Source organism: Mizuhopecten yessoensis, unplaced genomic scaffold (genome assembly GCF_002113885.1).
Source record: "Mizuhopecten yessoensis strain PY_sf001 unplaced genomic scaffold, ASM211388v2 scaffold5937, whole genome shotgun sequence".
NCBI classification, from domain to species: Eukaryota; Metazoa; Mollusca; class Bivalvia; order Pectinida; family Pectinidae; genus Mizuhopecten; species Mizuhopecten yessoensis.
The window spans coordinates 44789-63597 of NW_018406298.1; the positions used below are offsets into that span (position 1 = coordinate 44789).

The 18809-nt window shown below is 35.6% G+C and overlaps 1 protein-coding gene across 1 annotated transcript in view; it reads left to right on the forward strand.

Moving 5' to 3' along the window:
* Positions 1-17887, forward strand: part of LOC110451321 (carbohydrate sulfotransferase 15-like) — a 39688-nt gene extending 21801 nt beyond the window's left edge. Inside the window, exons 3-7 of the mRNA XM_021499252.1 lie at positions 9095-9187; positions 9505-9661; positions 13935-14070; positions 15814-15976; positions 17703-17887. Of these exons, the coding sequence (XP_021354927.1) occupies positions 9095-9187; positions 9505-9661; positions 13935-14070; positions 15814-15976; positions 17703-17887 (734 nt within the window). The remainder of the gene's footprint in view (positions 1-9094; positions 9188-9504; positions 9662-13934; positions 14071-15813; positions 15977-17702) is intronic.
* Positions 17888-18809: the final 922 nt, after the last annotated feature.

Consider the following 18809-nt stretch of genomic DNA (forward strand, 5'->3'; position numbering starts at 1 on the left):
TAGTAACAAGATAACACTACAGTTAGTAACATAATAACACTACAATAAGTAACAAGATAACACTACATCGTAACATAATAACACTACAATAAGTAACAAGATAACACTACAGTAAGTAACATGATAACACTACAGTAAGTAACAGGATAACAGTATAACACTACAGTAACTTACAGGATAACACTACAGCAAGTAAAAGGATAATACTAAGGTAAGTAACAAGATAACACTACAATACGTAACAAGATAACACCATAGTTAGTAACAAGGTAACACTACAGTAAGTAACAGGATGACACTACAGTAATTAAGTAACAGGATAACACTACAGTAATAAACAAGATAACAGTACAGTAAGTAATAGGATAACAGGATAACACTACAGTAAGTAACAGGATAACACTACAGTAAGTAACAAGATAACACTACAATACGTAACAAGATAACACTACAGTAAGTAACTAGATAACATTACAATAAGTAACAATGTAACACTACAGTAAGTAACAAAATAACACTACAGTAAGTAACAAAATAACATTACAGGAAGTAACAGGATAACAGGATAACAGGATAACACTACAGTAATAAATAAGATAACAGTACAGTAAGTAACAGGAAACACTACAGTAAGTAACAAGATAACATTACAGTAAGTAACATAATAACACTACAGTAAGTAACAAGATAACAGTACAGTAAGTAATATGATAACAGGATAACACTACAGTAAATAACAGGATAACACTACAGTAAGTAAGAGGATAACACTACAGTAAGTAAGAGGATAACACTACAGTAAGTAAGAGGATAACACTACAGTAAGTAAGAGGATAACACTACAGTAAGTAACTAGAAAACATTACAATAAGTAACAAGGTAACACTACATTAAGTAACAGGATAACACTACAGCAAGTAAAAGGATAATACTAAGGTAAGTAACAACATAACAGTACAGTAAGTAACAGGAAACACTACAGTAAGTAACAAGATAACACTACCGTAAGTAACAAGATAACACTACATCGTAACATAATAACACTACAATAAGTAACAAAATAACAATACAGTAAGTAACAGGATAACACTGCAGTAAGTAACAGGATAACACTACATTAAATAACAAAATAACATTACAATAAGTAACAAGGTAACACTACAGTAAGTAGCAGGATGACACTACAGTAATTACGTAACAGGATAACACTACAGTAATAAATAAGATAACAGTACAGTAAGTAATATGATAACAGGATAACACTACAGTAATTAAGTAACAGGATAAAACTACAGTAAGTAAGAAGATAATATTACAATAAGTAACAAGGTAACACTACAGTAAGTAACAAGATAATACTACAATAAGTAACAAAATAACATTACAGTAAGTAACAGGATAACAGGATAACACTTCAGTAAATAACAGGATAACTACCGTAAGTAACAGGATGACACTACAGTAAGTAACAGGATAACAGGACAGTAATAAACAAGATAACATTACAGTAAGTTACAGGATAACAGGATAACACTACAGTAAATAACAGGATAACACTACCGTAAGTCACAAGATAACACTATAGTAAGTATCAATATAACATTACAGTAAGTAACAAGATAACACTACAGTAAGTATCAATATAACATTACAGTAAGTAACATAATAACACTACAGTAAGTAACAGGATGACACTACAGTAAGTAACAGGATAACATTACAGTAATAAACAAGATAACATTACAGTAAGTGACAAGATAACGCTACAGTAAGTAACAAGATAACACTACAATAAGTAAAAAGCTTGCACTACAGTAAGTAACAAGATAACACTACAGTAAGTAACAAGATAACACTACAGCAAGTAACGACATAACACTATAGTAAGTAACATGATAACACTACAATAAGTAACAAAATAACATTACAGTAAGTAACATGATAACACTACAGTAAGTAACAAGATAACACTACAGTAAGTAACAGGATAACAGGATAACACTACAGTAAGTAACAGGATAACAGGATAACAGGATAACACTACAGTAACTAACAGGATAACACTACAGTAAGTAAAATGATAATACTACAGTAAGTAACAAGATAACAGTACAGTAAACTACATTAAGTAACAGGATAACACTACAGTAAGTAAAATGATAATACTACAGTAAGTAACAAGATAACAGTACAGTAAACTACATTAAGTAACAGGATAACACTACAGTAAGTAAAATGATAATACTAAGGCAAGTAACAAGATAACAGTACTGTAAGGAACAGGAAAACACTACAGTAAGTAACAGGATAACACTAAAGTAATTAAGTAACAGGATAACACTACAGTAAGTAAAAATAACACTACAGTAAGTAACAGGATAACAGGATAACAGGATATCACTTTAGTAAGTAACAGGATAACACTACAGTAAGTAAAATGATAATACTACAGTAAGTAACAAGATAACAGTACAGTAAACTACATTAAGTAACAGGATAACACTACAGTAAGTAAAAATAACACTACAGTAAGTAACAGGATAACAGGATAACAGGATATCACTTTAGTAAGTAACAGGATAACACTACAGTAAGTAAAATGATAATACTAAGGCAAGTAACAAGATAACAGTACTGTAAGGAACAGGAAAACACTACAGTAAGTAACAGGATGACACTACAGTAAGTAACAGGATAACATTACAGTAATAAACAAGATAACATTACAGTAAGTAACAGGATAACAACTACCGTAAGTAACAAGATAACACTACAGTTAGTAACATAATGACACTACAATAAGTAACAAGATAACACTACAGTAAGTAACAGGATAACAGTATAACACTACAGTAACTAACAGGATAACACTACAGTAAGTAAAATGATAATACTAAGGCAAGTAACAAGATAACAGTACTGTAAGGAACAGGAAAACACTACAGTAAGTAACAGGATGACACTACTGTAATTAAGTAACAGGATAACACTACAGTAAGTAAAAATAACACTACAGTAAGTAACAGGATAACAGGATAACAGGATATCACTTTAGTAAGTAACAGGATAACACTACAGTAAGTAACAAGATAACATTACAATCAGTGACAAGATAACACTACAGTAAGTAACAAGATAACACTACAATAAGTAAAAAGCTTGCACTACAGTAAGTAACAAGATAACACTACAGCAAGTAACAACATAACACTATAGTAAGTAACATGATAACACTACAATAAGTAACAAAATAACATTACAGTAAGTAACAAGATAACACTACAGTAAGTAACATAATTAACACTATAGTAAGTAACATGATAACACTACAATAAGTAACAAAATAACATTACAGTAAGTAACAAGATAACACTACAGTAAGTATCAATATAACATTACAGTAAGTAACAAGATAACACTACAGTAAGCAACAAGATAACACTACAGCAAGTAACGACATAACACTATAGTAAGTAACAAGATAACACTACAGTTAGTAACATAATGACACTACAATAAGTAACAAGATAACACTACATCGTAACATAATAACACTACAATAAGTAACAAGATAACACTACAGTAAGTAACAAGATAACACTACAATAAGTAAAAAGCTTGCACTACAGTAAGTAACAAGATAACACTACAGTAAGTAACGATAACAGGATAACACTACAGTAAGTAACAGGATAACAGGATAACAGGATAACACTACAGTAACTAACAGGATAACACTACAGTAAGTAAAATGATAATACTAAGGCAAGTAACAAGATAACAGTACTGTAAGGAACAGGAAAACACTACAGTAAGTAACAGGATAACACTACAGGAAGTAAAATGATAATACTAAGGTAAGTAACAAGATAACACTACAGTAAGTAAATGATAATACTAAGGTAAGTAACAAGATAAAACTACAGTAAGTAACATAATAACACTACAGTAAGTAACAGGATGACACTACTGTAATTAAGTAACAGGATAACACTACAGTAATAAACAAGATAATATTACAGTTAGTAACAGGATAACAGGATAACACTACAGTAAGTAACAGGATAACAGTATAACACTACAGTAACTAACAGGATAACACTACAGTAAGTAAAATGATAATACTACAGTAAGTAACAAGATAACAGTACAGTAAACTACATTAAGTAACAGGATAACACTACAGTAAGTAAAATGATAATACTAAGGTAAGTAACAAGATAACAGTACTGTAAGTAACAGGAAAACACTACAGTAAGTAACAGGATACCACTACAGTAATTAAGTAACAGGATAACACTACAGTAATAAACAAGATTAAATTACAGTAAGTAACAGGATTACAGGATAACAGGATAACACTCCAGTAATAAACAAGATAACACTACAGTAAGTAACAGGATAACAGGATAACAGGATAACAGTATAACACTACAGTAGGTAACAGGATAACACTTCAGTAAGAAAATGATAATACTAAGGTAAGTAACAAGATAACACTACAGTAAGTAACAGGATAACACTACAGTAAGTAACAGGATGACACTGCAGTAATTAAGTAACAGGATAACACTACAGTAAGTAAAATGATAATACTAAGGTAAGTAACAAGATAACACTACAGTAAGTAACAGGATAACACTACAGTAAGTAACAGGATGACACTGCAGTAATTAAGTAACAGGATAACACTACAGTAAGTAAAATGATAATACTAAGGTAAGTAACAAGATAACACTACAGTAAGTAACAGGATAACACTAAAGTAAGTAACAGGATGACACTGCAGTAATTAAGTAACAGGATAACACTACAGTAATAAACAAGATAACATTACAGTAAGTAACAGGATAACAAGATAACACTACAGTAAGTAACAGGATAACACTACAGTAAGTAACAAGGTAACACTAGAGTAAGTAACAATATAACATTACAGTAAGTAACATAATAACACTACAGTAAGTAACAGGATGACACTACAGTAAGTAACAAGATAACATTACAGTAATAAACAATATAACATTACAGTAAGTAACAAGATAACACTACAGTAAGTAACAGGATAACACTACAGTAAGTAACAGGATAACACTACAGTAAGTAACAAGATAACATTACAATCAGTGACAAGATAACACTACAGTAAGTAACAAGATAACACTACAATAAGTAAAAAGATAGCACTACAGTAAGTAACAAGATAACACTACAGTAAGTAACAAGATAACACTACAGCAAATAACGACATAACACTATAGTAAGTAACATGATAACACTACAGTAAGTAACAAGATAACACTATAGTAAGTATCAATATAACATTACAGTAAGTAACAAGATAACACTACAGTACGTATCAATATAACATTACAGTAAGTAACATAATAACACTACAGTAAGTAACAGGATGACACTACAGTAAGTAACAGGATAAAATTACAGTAATAAACACGATAACATTACAGTAAGTAACAGGATAACAGGATAGCACTACAATAAGTACAAAGATAGCACTACAGTAAGTACCAAGATAACACTACAGTAAGTAACAAGATAACACTACAGCAGGTAACGACATAACATTACAATAAGTAACAAGATAACACTAAATTACATATCAAGATAACATTACAGTAAGTAACATAATAACACTATAACATTACAGTAAGTAACATAATAACACATATCAAGATAACATTACAGTAAGTAACATAATAACACTACAATAAGTAACAAGATAACAATACAGTAAGTAACAGGATAACAGGATAACAGGATAACACTGCAGTAAATAACAGGATAACACTACAGTAACTAACAGGATAACACTACAGCAAGTAAAAGGTTAATACTAAGGTAAGTAACAAGATAACACTACAATACGTAACAGGATAACACTACAGTAAGTAACAAGATAACACTACATCGTAACATAATAACACTACAATAAGTAACAAGATAACAATACAGTAAGTAACAATATAAAACTACAGTAAGTAAAATGATAGTACTAAGGTAAGTAACAAGATAACACTACATCGTAACATAATAACACTACAATAAGTAACAAGATAAGACTACAGTAAGTAACAGGATACCACTACAGTAATTAAGTAACAGGATAACACTACAGTAACTGACAGGATAACACTACAGCAGGTAAAAGGTTAATACTAAGGTAATTAACAAGATAACACTACAATACGTAACAAGATAACACCATAGTTAGTAACAAGGTAACACTACAGTAAGTAACAGGATAACAGGATAACAGGATAACACTTTAGTAAGTAACAGGATAACACTACAGTAAGTAAAATGATAATACTAAGGTAAGTAACAAGATAACACTACAGTAAGTAACAGGATAACGCTACAGTAAGTAAAATGATAATACTAAGGTAAGTAACAAGCTAACACTACAGTAAGTAACAGGATGACACTACAGGTAACAGGATAACACTACAGTAATAAACAAGATAATATTACAGTAAGTAACAGGATAACAGGATAACAGGATAACACTACAGTAAGTAACAGGATAACACTCCAGTAAGTAAAATGATAATACTAAGGTAAGTAACAAGATAACACTACAGTAAGTAACAGGATAACACTCCAGTAAGTAAAATGATAATACTAAGGTAAGTAACAGGATAACACTACAGTAAGTAACAAGATAAAACTACAGTAAGTAACAAGATAACACTACAGTAAGTAACAGGATAACACTACAGTAAGTAACAGGATGACACTGCAGTAATTAAGTGACAGGATAACACTACAGTAAGTAAAATGATAATACTAAGGTAAGTAACAAGATAACACTACAGTAAGTAACAGGATAACACTACAGTAAGTAACAGGATGACACTGCAGTAATTAAGTAACAGGATAACACTACAGTAATAAACAAGATAACATTACAGTAAGTAACAGGATAACAGGATAACACTACAGTAAGTAACAGGATAACACTACAGTAAGTAAAATGATAATACTAAGGTAAGTAACAGGATAACACTATAGTAAGTAACAAGATAAAACTACAGTAAGTAACAAGATAACACTATAGTACCTTTTGTAAGTAACAAGGTAACACTAGAGTAAGTAACAAAATAACTCATTTAATGATGTGTGTAATAACGTTATAATTATTTGTTATAATGTTTTAAAACACAGGATATCTTGTTACTTACTATAATTGTATCTTGCTACATACTAGGTGGGTTTTTTTGCTATTTGATTCTACATTAGGTAGCACAACAGTCAGTTCCAATATAGATCTTGGTGTTCAATTCCGAAACGACCGGTTTCCTCTCCGTTGTTTGGCGGGAATTTACAATTTTCCCTCGTGTCTCTTCCCAGAGTTGTCGTTCCTTACTCTCACTAAGAGGTGCAGTGAGTATACTGAACGATAACTCTGGGTAAAGATTGGTTTTGCCTTGGTGTCATATCAGTTCCTGTTGTGTTATGCCTTGTTTTTGTTCATTTAATGGTTTTTTTTGGTTTTTTTTACAGATTTTGAGAAAAGACATGATTTGCATAAGAGTGAGAGGTTGAATTGGGATCGTTAAGTCTTGTATGGGTATCACATGTAACGAAAGTGGAAAATCACGACCCATCTAGCCTCTTGTGGCCATACGGTTAAGCTCGTTATGGGATTCTTCTGGCGTCTTCTGACTCAGTGCACACCGAAAACTGTTTTTCCCCATTCTTTTGTTCTACTTTTGGTTGCAATCGTAAGTAGGTATATATTAGTTAGTGCGTCGTCTACTGTATATAAACACGTACACTGTACATCCTAGGAAATAGGCGGACCCGTGCTTGGAATTGAAGATAGTAACAGAAATCCTAACATTTTCGAATGCATGACATCTTTCATAACAATATAGCAACATAATTTTTACGGGTTTCTATTCCATACGAAGACATAAAACACAGATCATATTGACGAGCAACCTCCCGTTTAGTGATCCGCACTCTCATGCTACCAATGTTGTAGGACCACAAACATGGAAACTCTGCAGTTTATGTAATTCTGAAAAGATGTCCTTGGTTTACAGATATGATATGAATTGTTCTAACACATGAGATAACCCTGCCAGAAGTCTCATAAAAAACGAGTTAGCCCTGATCAGTTTGAGTTCGCTTTACTGATAGGACAAGGGAGGTAACTTGTACTGGCATACATCGACAATTATATTTCGATGCAACACGCAAGCGCTGTCAGTTTGAGTGGCAGCTATTAATCCTGATGTTTATCACAAGCCACCTCCAACCCCTTTCTCCTTTTCATTAAATTTAACAGAAAATTATTGTCCATTTCAAATTGATACAATTGTACAATATTTGATGATATTTTGTTTTATGCCGTCATGACATATATGTTAAATATTAAATATTACATTAAATAAATGAAGCGCAAGTTGATCCCCATCTTTGTATAAATGGGTTCTAATTATTTTGTTTCATCGTATGTAACAGAAACATTTGTACAAGTGTGTACAATAAGTAAAAAGACGATTTTTTATGCCGTCATTTATTCTTTAAATAAATGACATGTTTCGCTTTCAATCTTTGGTTTTCTGCTATTTTTGATTTAATACAAACAGAGCACCTCCTTATATGTTTTGATGCAGAGCTAAAACTCATCTAAGGGCCGTAACTCTTGTAACCTTACTATGTAATATGATAATTACCAGTATTCCGAGATAGTAATGCAGTTATTCCGAAATGTCGTTACTCCGAGTTAGCTTTGTTGTTGTTACGACAGACCTTTAGTGTGACCTCCACCGTACTCCGTAGTAACGAGTCCATGAACAACTGGAAAATGAAAAGTATGTTACCATGGTAACAGTGTGTGTGTTATGACATTTTTGGGGGTATTTTCTCTATTCGTTGTTTTGTATCGAGACACAGTATCGTGTTTAGTTTCAAGTGTCCACGATGAATTGTCGACTTAACCACACAGTGCTTTGTTTGACGCTGTATAAACGTTACCAAAAACTGTCATACGTAACAATGATATCTGTTTATAGAAGCTCATATTAACATATAATTACCTCGTCTTGGCCTTCTTCTTTTTCAGAAAAAACGTTTACGAAGTATATAGATCGTTTTTCTAAGTGTGCTGGCACTCTGCAGTTTTCTAGAGATGACAAGAAATCCACCCTCATAACAGGTAGGGTTTCCCGCCCTTTTTGTTAATATATATTTACATGCTCTGAGTCGAACAGAATAGCAAACATTCAGTATCTAGCAGAAATTTACCTGTACAATGTTATGATAATGACATCACAATTGCAATGACGTCATAATCAGCACGTCCTATATATATGGTTTAATGTTTACCTCATTATGGAATTGCCACTATATATATAACAAATATCCTATAAAAAATCAGGACGACATGTACTGAATTAACGAAAAATAAAGTTTTCACTAGACATTCGACAATTCTAACAAATACACAGAGTAAGAAAGCAAACCGATATTTAGGTGAGGGAAGCCAGTCGACCTTTTGGGATAACGCCTGGTGGTGGCGCTACCCCGAAAACCGTAACGACGAGGAGCCGGGAATAGTAACAGCCAATTTCCTACGCCACATCCTGCCAGAAGTGAAGTTGTTGGTTATTCTTCGAAACCCAGTCGATCGGTTAGTTTTTATATTGTTTAAGATTAACATATAACTAACCATGATTAATCAAATGATTATTTTGAGGGTGTTTTATAAGTTATAATACAATTTACAAATGCATCAGCGCATCTTTTATGCATAAGGGCATTCATGACGCCATCCCAACCCTGTCGAATACAGGTACAGGTTACAACGNGAATGAAACAACCTGATTTGTGTACAGCTATTTTGGAGCATGAAGGACAAGACGAAGTGGCCAGCAATTCCCGCACAGCACTGGGATTACGGATCCATTTTCCGATTTCCATGTAATTTTACCTGAATAAATATGTACGTCCTCGTTGCTAGGCGGACGAACTCCCGGTAAAGAGTTGGAGTTTTATATGATAAATAATTTATGTTCGTTTGAGGGAAGCGAATTAGAATATAAATATATTTATCATTGTTATGTAAACGAGTGGACGGGATGTCCGTGTCTTGTCTCGCACGTGCAGCTACTAGTGCACGTGAGACAGGTATGCTTGGGACAGTAGCGACACGTACAGGTGTCTGTGTTCGCCTAGCTGTTGATCAGTCCGGACTTCCCGCCCACCCGCCCATTCTTGTTAGTACTTGTTCAGTTTTTGGGTGGCTGTTACATTATATTTCCAGCAATCCTTTCACATGGGGAATGAAACAACCTGATTTGTGTACAGCTATTTTGGAGCATGAAGGACAAGACGAAGTGGCCAGCAATTCCCGCACAGCACTGGGATTACGGATCCATTTTCCGATTTCCATGTAATTTTACCTGAATAAATATGTACGTCCTCGTTGCTAGGCGGACGAACTCCCGGTAAAGAGTTGGAGTTTTATATGATAAATAATTTATGTTCGTTTGAGGGAAGCGAATTAGAATATAAATATATTTATCATTGTTATGTAAACGAGTGGACGGGATGTCCGTGTCTTGTCTCGCACGTGCAGCTACTAGTGCACGTGAGACAGGTATGCTTGGGACAGTAGCGACACGTACAGGTGTCTGTGTTCGCCTAGCTGTTGATCAGTCCGGACTTCCCGCCCACCCGCCCATTCTTGTTAGTACTTGTTCAGTTTTTGGGTGGCTGTTACATTATATTTCCAGCAATCCTTTCACATGGGGAATGAAACAACCTGATTTGTGTACAGCTATTTTGGAGCATGAAGGACAAGACGAAGTGGCCAGCAATTCCCGCACAGCACTGGGATTACGGATCCATTTTCCGATTTCCATGTAATTTTACCTGAATAAATATGTACGTCCTCGTTGCTAGGCGGACGAACTCCCGGTAAAGAGTTGGAGTTTTATATGATAAATAATTTATGTTCGTTTGAGGGAAGCGAATTAGAATATAAATATATTTATCATTGTTATGTAAACGAGTGGACGGGATGTCCGTGTCTTGTCTCGCACGTGCAGCTACTAGTGCACGTGAGACAGGTATGCTTGGGACAGTAGCGACACGTACAGGTGTCTGTGTTCGCCTAGCTGTTGATCAGTCCGGACTTCCCGCCCACCCGCCCATTCTTGTTAGTACTTGTTCAGTTTTTGGGTGGCTGTTACATTATATTTCCAGCAATCCTTTCACATGGGGAATGAAACAACCTGATTTGTGTACAGCTATTTTGGAGCATGAAGGACAAGACGAAGTGGCCAGCAATTCCCGCACAGCACTGGGATTACGGATCCATTTTCCGATTTCCATGTAATTTTACCTGAATAAATATGTACGTCCTCGTTGCTAGGCGGACGAACTCCCGGTAAAGAGTTGGAGTTTTATATGATAAATAATTTATGTTCGTTTGAGGGAAGCGAATTAGAATATAAATATATTTATCATTGTTATGTAAACGAGTGGACGGGATGTCCGTGTCTTGTCTCGCACGTGCAGCTACTAGTGCACGTGAGACAGGTATGCTTGGGACAGTAGCGACACGTACAGGTGTCTGTGTTCGCCTAGCTGTTGATCAGTCCGGACTTCCCGCCCACCCGCCCATTCTTGTTAGTACTTGTTCAGTTTTTGGGTGGCTGTTACATTATATTTCCAGCAATCCTTTCACATGGGGAATGAAACAACCTGATTTGTGTACAGCTATTTTGGAGCATGAAGGACAAGACGAAGTGGCCAGCAATTCCCGCACAGCACTGGGATTACGGATCCATTTTCCGATTTCCATGTAATTTTACCTGAATAAATATGTACGTCCTCGTTGCTAGGCGGACGAACTCCCGGTAAAGAGTTGGAGTTTTATATGATAAATAATTTATGTTCGTTTGAGGGAAGCGAATTAGAATATAAATATATTTATCATTGTTATGTAAACGAGTGGACGGGATGTCCGTGTCTTGTCTCGCACGTGCAGCTACTAGTGCACGTGGGACAGGTATGCTTGGGACAGTAGCGACACGTACAGGTGTCTGTGTTCGCCTAGCTGTTGATCAGTCCGGACTTCCCGCCCACCCGCCCATTCTTGTTAGTACTTGTTCAGTTTTTGGGTGGCTGTTACATTATATTTCCAGCAATCCTTTCACATGGGGAATGAAACAACCTGATTTGTGTACAGCTATTTTGGAGCATGAAGGACAAGACGAAGTGGCCAGCAATTCCCGCACAGCACTGGGATTACGGATCCATTTTCCGATTTCCATGTAATTTTACCTGAATAAATATGTACGTCCTCGTTGCTAGGCGGACGAACTCCCGGTAAAGAGTTGGAGTTTTATATGATAAATAATTTATGTTCGTTTGAGGGAAGCGAATTAGAATATAAATGATGTTCAAGTTACCTACTGAGGAATGAGAACAATAAACATGACGCTTTTATCCTGCGGACTAACTACTGTCGTCCAGTAGGGAGCAGACGATTGTAGGAGCTACCTCCCCTTACCCATCAAAATAATACGCGCGCGTGATACGGGGCTATCACATGAAAGAAAATGCAATTCTGGTCATGTGTAAAGATAGGGAGAGGGAAACGCAGACTGTAGCCAATCTCCGAACGGTAAATCTCAGTGCAACCACCTCTTTGATGTTCAGAATGATGCTATGTTTGCTACAAACAGAACACAATACATCTCCAGCACACACACAGGCATACACACATAGGGAGATATTAGCGCCTGATAAGGCAGCTCCTGCGAATTCATCAATATTGTATTGATTCATATATCTGCTAATTGTATTGACTGTATAAAATTGAATATCTATGTACTGTAAAGCGCTTTAGAGTGGCTTATGTTAGCTAGATAGGGCGCTATATCAAATGTTGTATATTTATTTATTTTATTTATTTTACGTGACAAAAGTCGTTTCCCCGCAGCGCAGGGGTTGACTTGACCCAATGACATACAATAACATACACTTGTATTATCTTAATTAATATTTTCTCATTGTATTTGTGAAAAATATATACATTGTAATTACAAGTGTTAAGGGATTTTAATGCTTAAAACCAGTTTAATAGAATATAAAATGCAATAACGATACCTTAAACATGTTTTATGCATTTCGAAAATTCTTGTTACTTGTATTGCATTGAAATACTCCAGAGGTTAGGCTTAATGTTCGCTCTTTGCACCAAACCTTTTCACGTCCGATCGGGGAATTGAGCCCTGGCCGCCTTGGTGAAAGGTAAGTGTGCTATCTACTGCGACATGGCATCCATCCTCGATATCTAGGGACTACACTCACTTTCGCACTCGACACCCTTGGATTATGTCATAGCAAAATCGAAGGCTTAGTGTGCAGCACCTTGAAGGTAAGACGAAGAGACTAATTTGATCCTTTAATGTACATCAAAAGTATCTCGCGGTCACGTAACGGTACCAATTGACAGGCTTTGAAGTCGGGCGTCTCTCCTTTGTAATCTTTTACCCGAGACCAATCAAACTGATATCTTCTTGCCTTCAATTTTGCTATGACAGATTCCAGGGGTGCAGAGAGCGAAAGTGAGCATAACCTCTGGATATCGAGGATGCATGGCCAACCAATATTGGCTACTACAGACAATATAATTTAAACATGTATTTCCTGTAAATTGTACCAGCATACATTCGAGTAACAAGTTAAGCGCCAACCACGAAGACTGATAGTCCACTAAGAGACTCATAAACATTTTAACGTAATAGTCTCACTAAGAAATTTAAGAAAGGAGACACCTATTTGTGTTTGTAAGTAAATGCCAAAAGCCGTAATATGTACTGTACCCTATGGCCATGCTTTTTCTCCATGCTGTAGTAAATCATTATGTGTATCTTTATCTTTTCATGTAGGTTGTACTCGGGATATCTATTCTTCAAAAAACATACGCATGTATCTGCTGAAGATTTCCACAGAAGAGCAACAAACGAAGTGACGAAATTCAACAAGTGTCTGACAGAGCATAGCCTTCGGCACTGTGCCTACGCGGTAACGTTTAAACAACATCCGGCACTGTGACTACAGGGTAAAGTTAATACAACATTCGGCAATGTGCCTACACGATACCGTTTAAACAACATTCGGCTCTGTGCCTACACGGTAACGTTTAAACAACATTCGGCACTGTGCCTACACTGTAACGTTTAAACAACATTCGGCACTGTGCCTACACGGTAACGTTTAAACAACATCCGGCACTGTGCCTAAAAGGTTACATTTAAACAACATCCGGCACTGTGTCTACACGGTAACGTTTAAACAACATTCGGCAATGTGGCTGCAAAGTAAAGTTACCACAACATTCGGCACAAACAACATCCGGCACGCGGCCTACACGGTAACGTTTAAACAGCATTCGGCACTGTGCCTACACTGTAACGTTTAAAGAACATTCGGCAATGTGGCTACAAAGTAAAGTTACCACAACATTCGGCACTGTGCCTACAGGGTAAAGTTTAAACAACATCCGGTACTGTGCCTACAGGGTAAAGTTTAAACAACATCCGGCACTGTGACTACAGGATAAAGTTACCACAACATTCGGCACTGTGCCTACAGGGTAAAGTTTAAACAACATCCGGTACTTTGCCTACAGGGTAAAGTTTAAACAACATCCGGCACTGTGACTACAGGATAAAGTTAACACAACATTCGGCACTGTGCCTACAGGGTAAAGTTTAAACAACATCCGGCACTGTGACTACAGGATAAAGTTAACACAACATTCGGCACTGTGCCTACAGGCTAAAGTTAACACAACATCCGGCACTGTGCCTACAGGGTAAAGATTAAACAACATTCGGCACTGTGCCTAAAGGGTAAAGTTTATACACCATTCGGCACTGTCTACACTGTAACGTTTAAAGAACATTCGGCAATGTGGCTGCAAAGTAAAGTTACCACAACATTCGGCACTGTGCCTACAGGGTAAAGTTAACACAACATTCGGCACTACGACTACAGGGTAAAGTTAACACAACATTCGGCACTGTGCCTACAGGGTAAAGTTTAAACAACATCCGGTACTATGACTACAGGGTAAAGTTAACACAACTTTCGGCACTACGACTACAAGGTAAAGTTAACACAACATTCGGCACTACGACTACAGGGTAAAGTTAACACAACATCCGGTACTGTGACTACAGGGTAAAGTTAACACAACATTCGGCACTATGACTACAGGGTAAAGTTAACACAACATTCGGCACTACGACTACAAGGTAAAGTTAACACAACATTCGGCACTACGACTACAGGGTAAAGTTTAAACAACATTCGGCACTGTGTCTACACTGTAACGTTTAAAGAACATTCGGCAATGTGGCTGCAAAGTAAAGTTACCACAACATTCGGCACTGTGCCTGCAGGGTAAAGTTTAAACAACATCCGGTACTATGACTACAGGGTAAAGTTAACACAACTTTCGGCACTATGACTACAGGGTAAAGTTAACACAACTTTCGGCACTACGACTACAAGGTAAAGTTAACACAACATTCGGCACTGTTACTACATGGTAAAGTTAACACATCATTTCACATTGTGAATACATGATTAGGTTTTTCAATATTGCGCACTGTCCCTAGATTTTTGTTTGTACTAGTGTACATATGAGGGGTCCAATTTAAGAAGGGGTGACTAGTCTATTAGAAGCTATTGTTTTTTTCTCATTAAAAGTAATTTTGATTCATTATCATGATTGTTTTATATCTTTCTTTTTTACAACAGCCGACTGACCATGAGGTCCGACTACATGTAGGTTTATACGCTTTGTATCTGAAGGAATGGATCAACATTTTCCCTCGAGATCAAATTCTTGTTCTCCAGTTAGAAGATTATTCAGCGCACTCACAAAGGGCTATGTCGACAGTTTATAAATTTCTAAAATTACGTAAGTACTTACGCGGTATTGATTATTTTGCTAATTGCACCTAAATACATACGTTACACATAGAAACTCAAGATCTATACGTAACTAATGCGCAGCTGTGAAAAAAAACAAGAGAATACCGAAGTGACAACATAGCCGTAATTCTAACACAACATTGGTAAAACTAGAGCAAAATATGAACAAATCAAAGGTTTACATGGAGAGCCTTGAAAAGTACAATGAGAAAAAGACCAGGTATTCCGGGAGGATAAGCGTGCGGGTAAGGATAAAACAATCTATCGGAACAGACTATATAAGTGACCATACTGTATCCACATTGTAAATGACTATATGATGATTTACTATTGACAATGACGAAGTACATGTAGTAAAGACTTCATTTTGGTTATGTAAGCTGTACTCCATTCAATATCTTACTATTTTTGTAATTTTGTTGAAAATTAAGATTATAAGCCAAAACAAGTACTCGTATACTTAATTTTGATATAAAAACAATTGTCGTGAATTGGGAAAAAATCATCAACAAAAATCCATATCTCAAAGTGAAAATCGTTCGCACATGGCATTTGAATATCAAACGTGTCATTCGGAATGTTTTTAGGCCCGACGATTTCCGAATGTTCTCCTGTCTAAGTCATGCTTCGTTCCTCTCCCATATCGTTAGTTTATTCTATACAAATTATTGTATTAATATCGCAAGTTCAATAAATGGATATCACCAATTTAGTTTGGTTTAATGACGTTACGAAATCTTCAAAATCACTGCAAGTATACCTTAAGATAGTGTTGTTATTAATTAAAGGGATATCATTTATCCAGTTTGAAAAGGTAGCACGTCACCGTGACGAAAAGATAATCAGTATGGTAATTACATCAGAGGTCACAAAGGTCACAAGTAAAAGAGGATATAGTTCTTTTAAGTAAAACAGGAAATAGTTTAACAAATAAAACAGGAAATAGTTCTTACAAGTAAAACAGGAAATAATTCTAACAATAATAAACGGCAGAGGTTTGATACATGTGGTTACAAGTGTTTTAATTGTTATGTAATTGTGAACCAGCATATAAGAAATTGCTTAAAAATTGAAAAACAAAAATACAAAATGTTAGAAACTTTGTACACGTACTGATCATTAAACGGGAGATCTAAAGCTAGCACTGGTTCGAACGTTGCTGTGATGCATCACGAGGGTTTTGAAAAACAAAATGAAGCTATTACTGAGCTCATCGCCATTTTGAAGTGTAGATAACAAATGATATGATCAGAGTTGATTCGAATCTCAATCCTGATTTGATATTTATGCATTTTATTATTACTAAAACAAATGCCAGCGTGCAATGTTCAAGGCATATGACGCGATGAATCTCAAAACAGCCCTGATGAAAAATAATCATTATGTTTCAATATACTATTACATGTTTTGTGAAAAATGAAGTTTCCTTGAAGAGATCGAGGTGAGGTCAAGCACTGTTGATGTTTACATCACGTGATTCTGTAAAAGATACGGTCGAGTTTGTTGTTGTGCTGATGATGGATCCACGTCTGTCTAAATTTGAAGTATAATCCTATTGATGGATTAGTATTACACAACATGCAATAGACACATAAGTTTTATAATCTCCCTATTGCAATAAGGTATAATACCATCTCTTGTGTGGTCACGTGATTGATGCCATTCCTGTTAATGTAACGGACGGACGTAATGCTCAGTAGTTTCTTTTACAGGTGATCTCTCAGATGAATATGGAATTAAAAGTGGACGTGCTAACACGAGAAAAAAGAAAACTCAACATGTCGGACAAATAGTGAACAAAACAGGAGAACTACTGGACACGTTTTATAGTCCGTTCAATAAGGCACTAGCTGAGCTGATGAATGAGCCACGCTTTCTGTGGCAATCGTTAACGTAATGGCCGGTTCGTGGGGAGACATATTTACCTTGTAGGATATATCTCTATGCTTTAAGTTATATCTTAGTGTTAACTTATTAAAACAGTATATCTAACAACTTATTTTGAAGTTACATGTATGTATATTTTAATGTTGACGTAACTTGAAGCCACATCTGAATGTCAATTTTAAGACATATCATAGATTGAGGTAATAACTCTTTATCAACTTGCATGTAACTTTAAGCCATACCTTGTGTCAACTTGGAGAGAATCTTATTTTATAAGATCGGGTTTAATAAGCTTAATAACCAAAAGCTTGGTAGGACAAGACTAATCAACTATCTTCTATAGAGCATCAAAAGACTGGAATAATCCTCCTGTTGGCATACAGCAATCAAATGTTGTAAACCACATCAATAAGGTTAGACATCACTATTTGGAAGTGTTGAAAGAAGAATTATTCGAAAATGAATTTGTGTATTTTTAATTATGGCTGCAATATTGCCTAGATGAATTCTTAGTATTTTTTCAACATTACTGCAAGGTCAGAGCCTGTACATGTCTTTTCATCTTAACACCTATACACCTATAAGGGACTTCATTATAATTTAGCCCCCCATGGCTTTAATGGGCAATCCCATGCAATGGCTTATTATCGATACGGAACTGAAATCAAGTTTTCAAACGGCCTGTATGTTGTATATATCAGCTGTTTTAATTGTGTTTGCCTTTACCTGAATAACTATTATTATCAACGTAAGGTTGTTAAGGGTACCACCGTGTTAGTTGTAATCGTTAAGGTTGAGGGTACCACCGTGTTAGTTGTAATCGTTAAGGTTAACGGTACCACCGTGTTAGCTGTAATCGTTAAGGTTAAGGGTACCACCGTGTCAGTTGTAATCGTTAAGGTTAAGGGTACCACCGTGTCAGTTGTAATCGT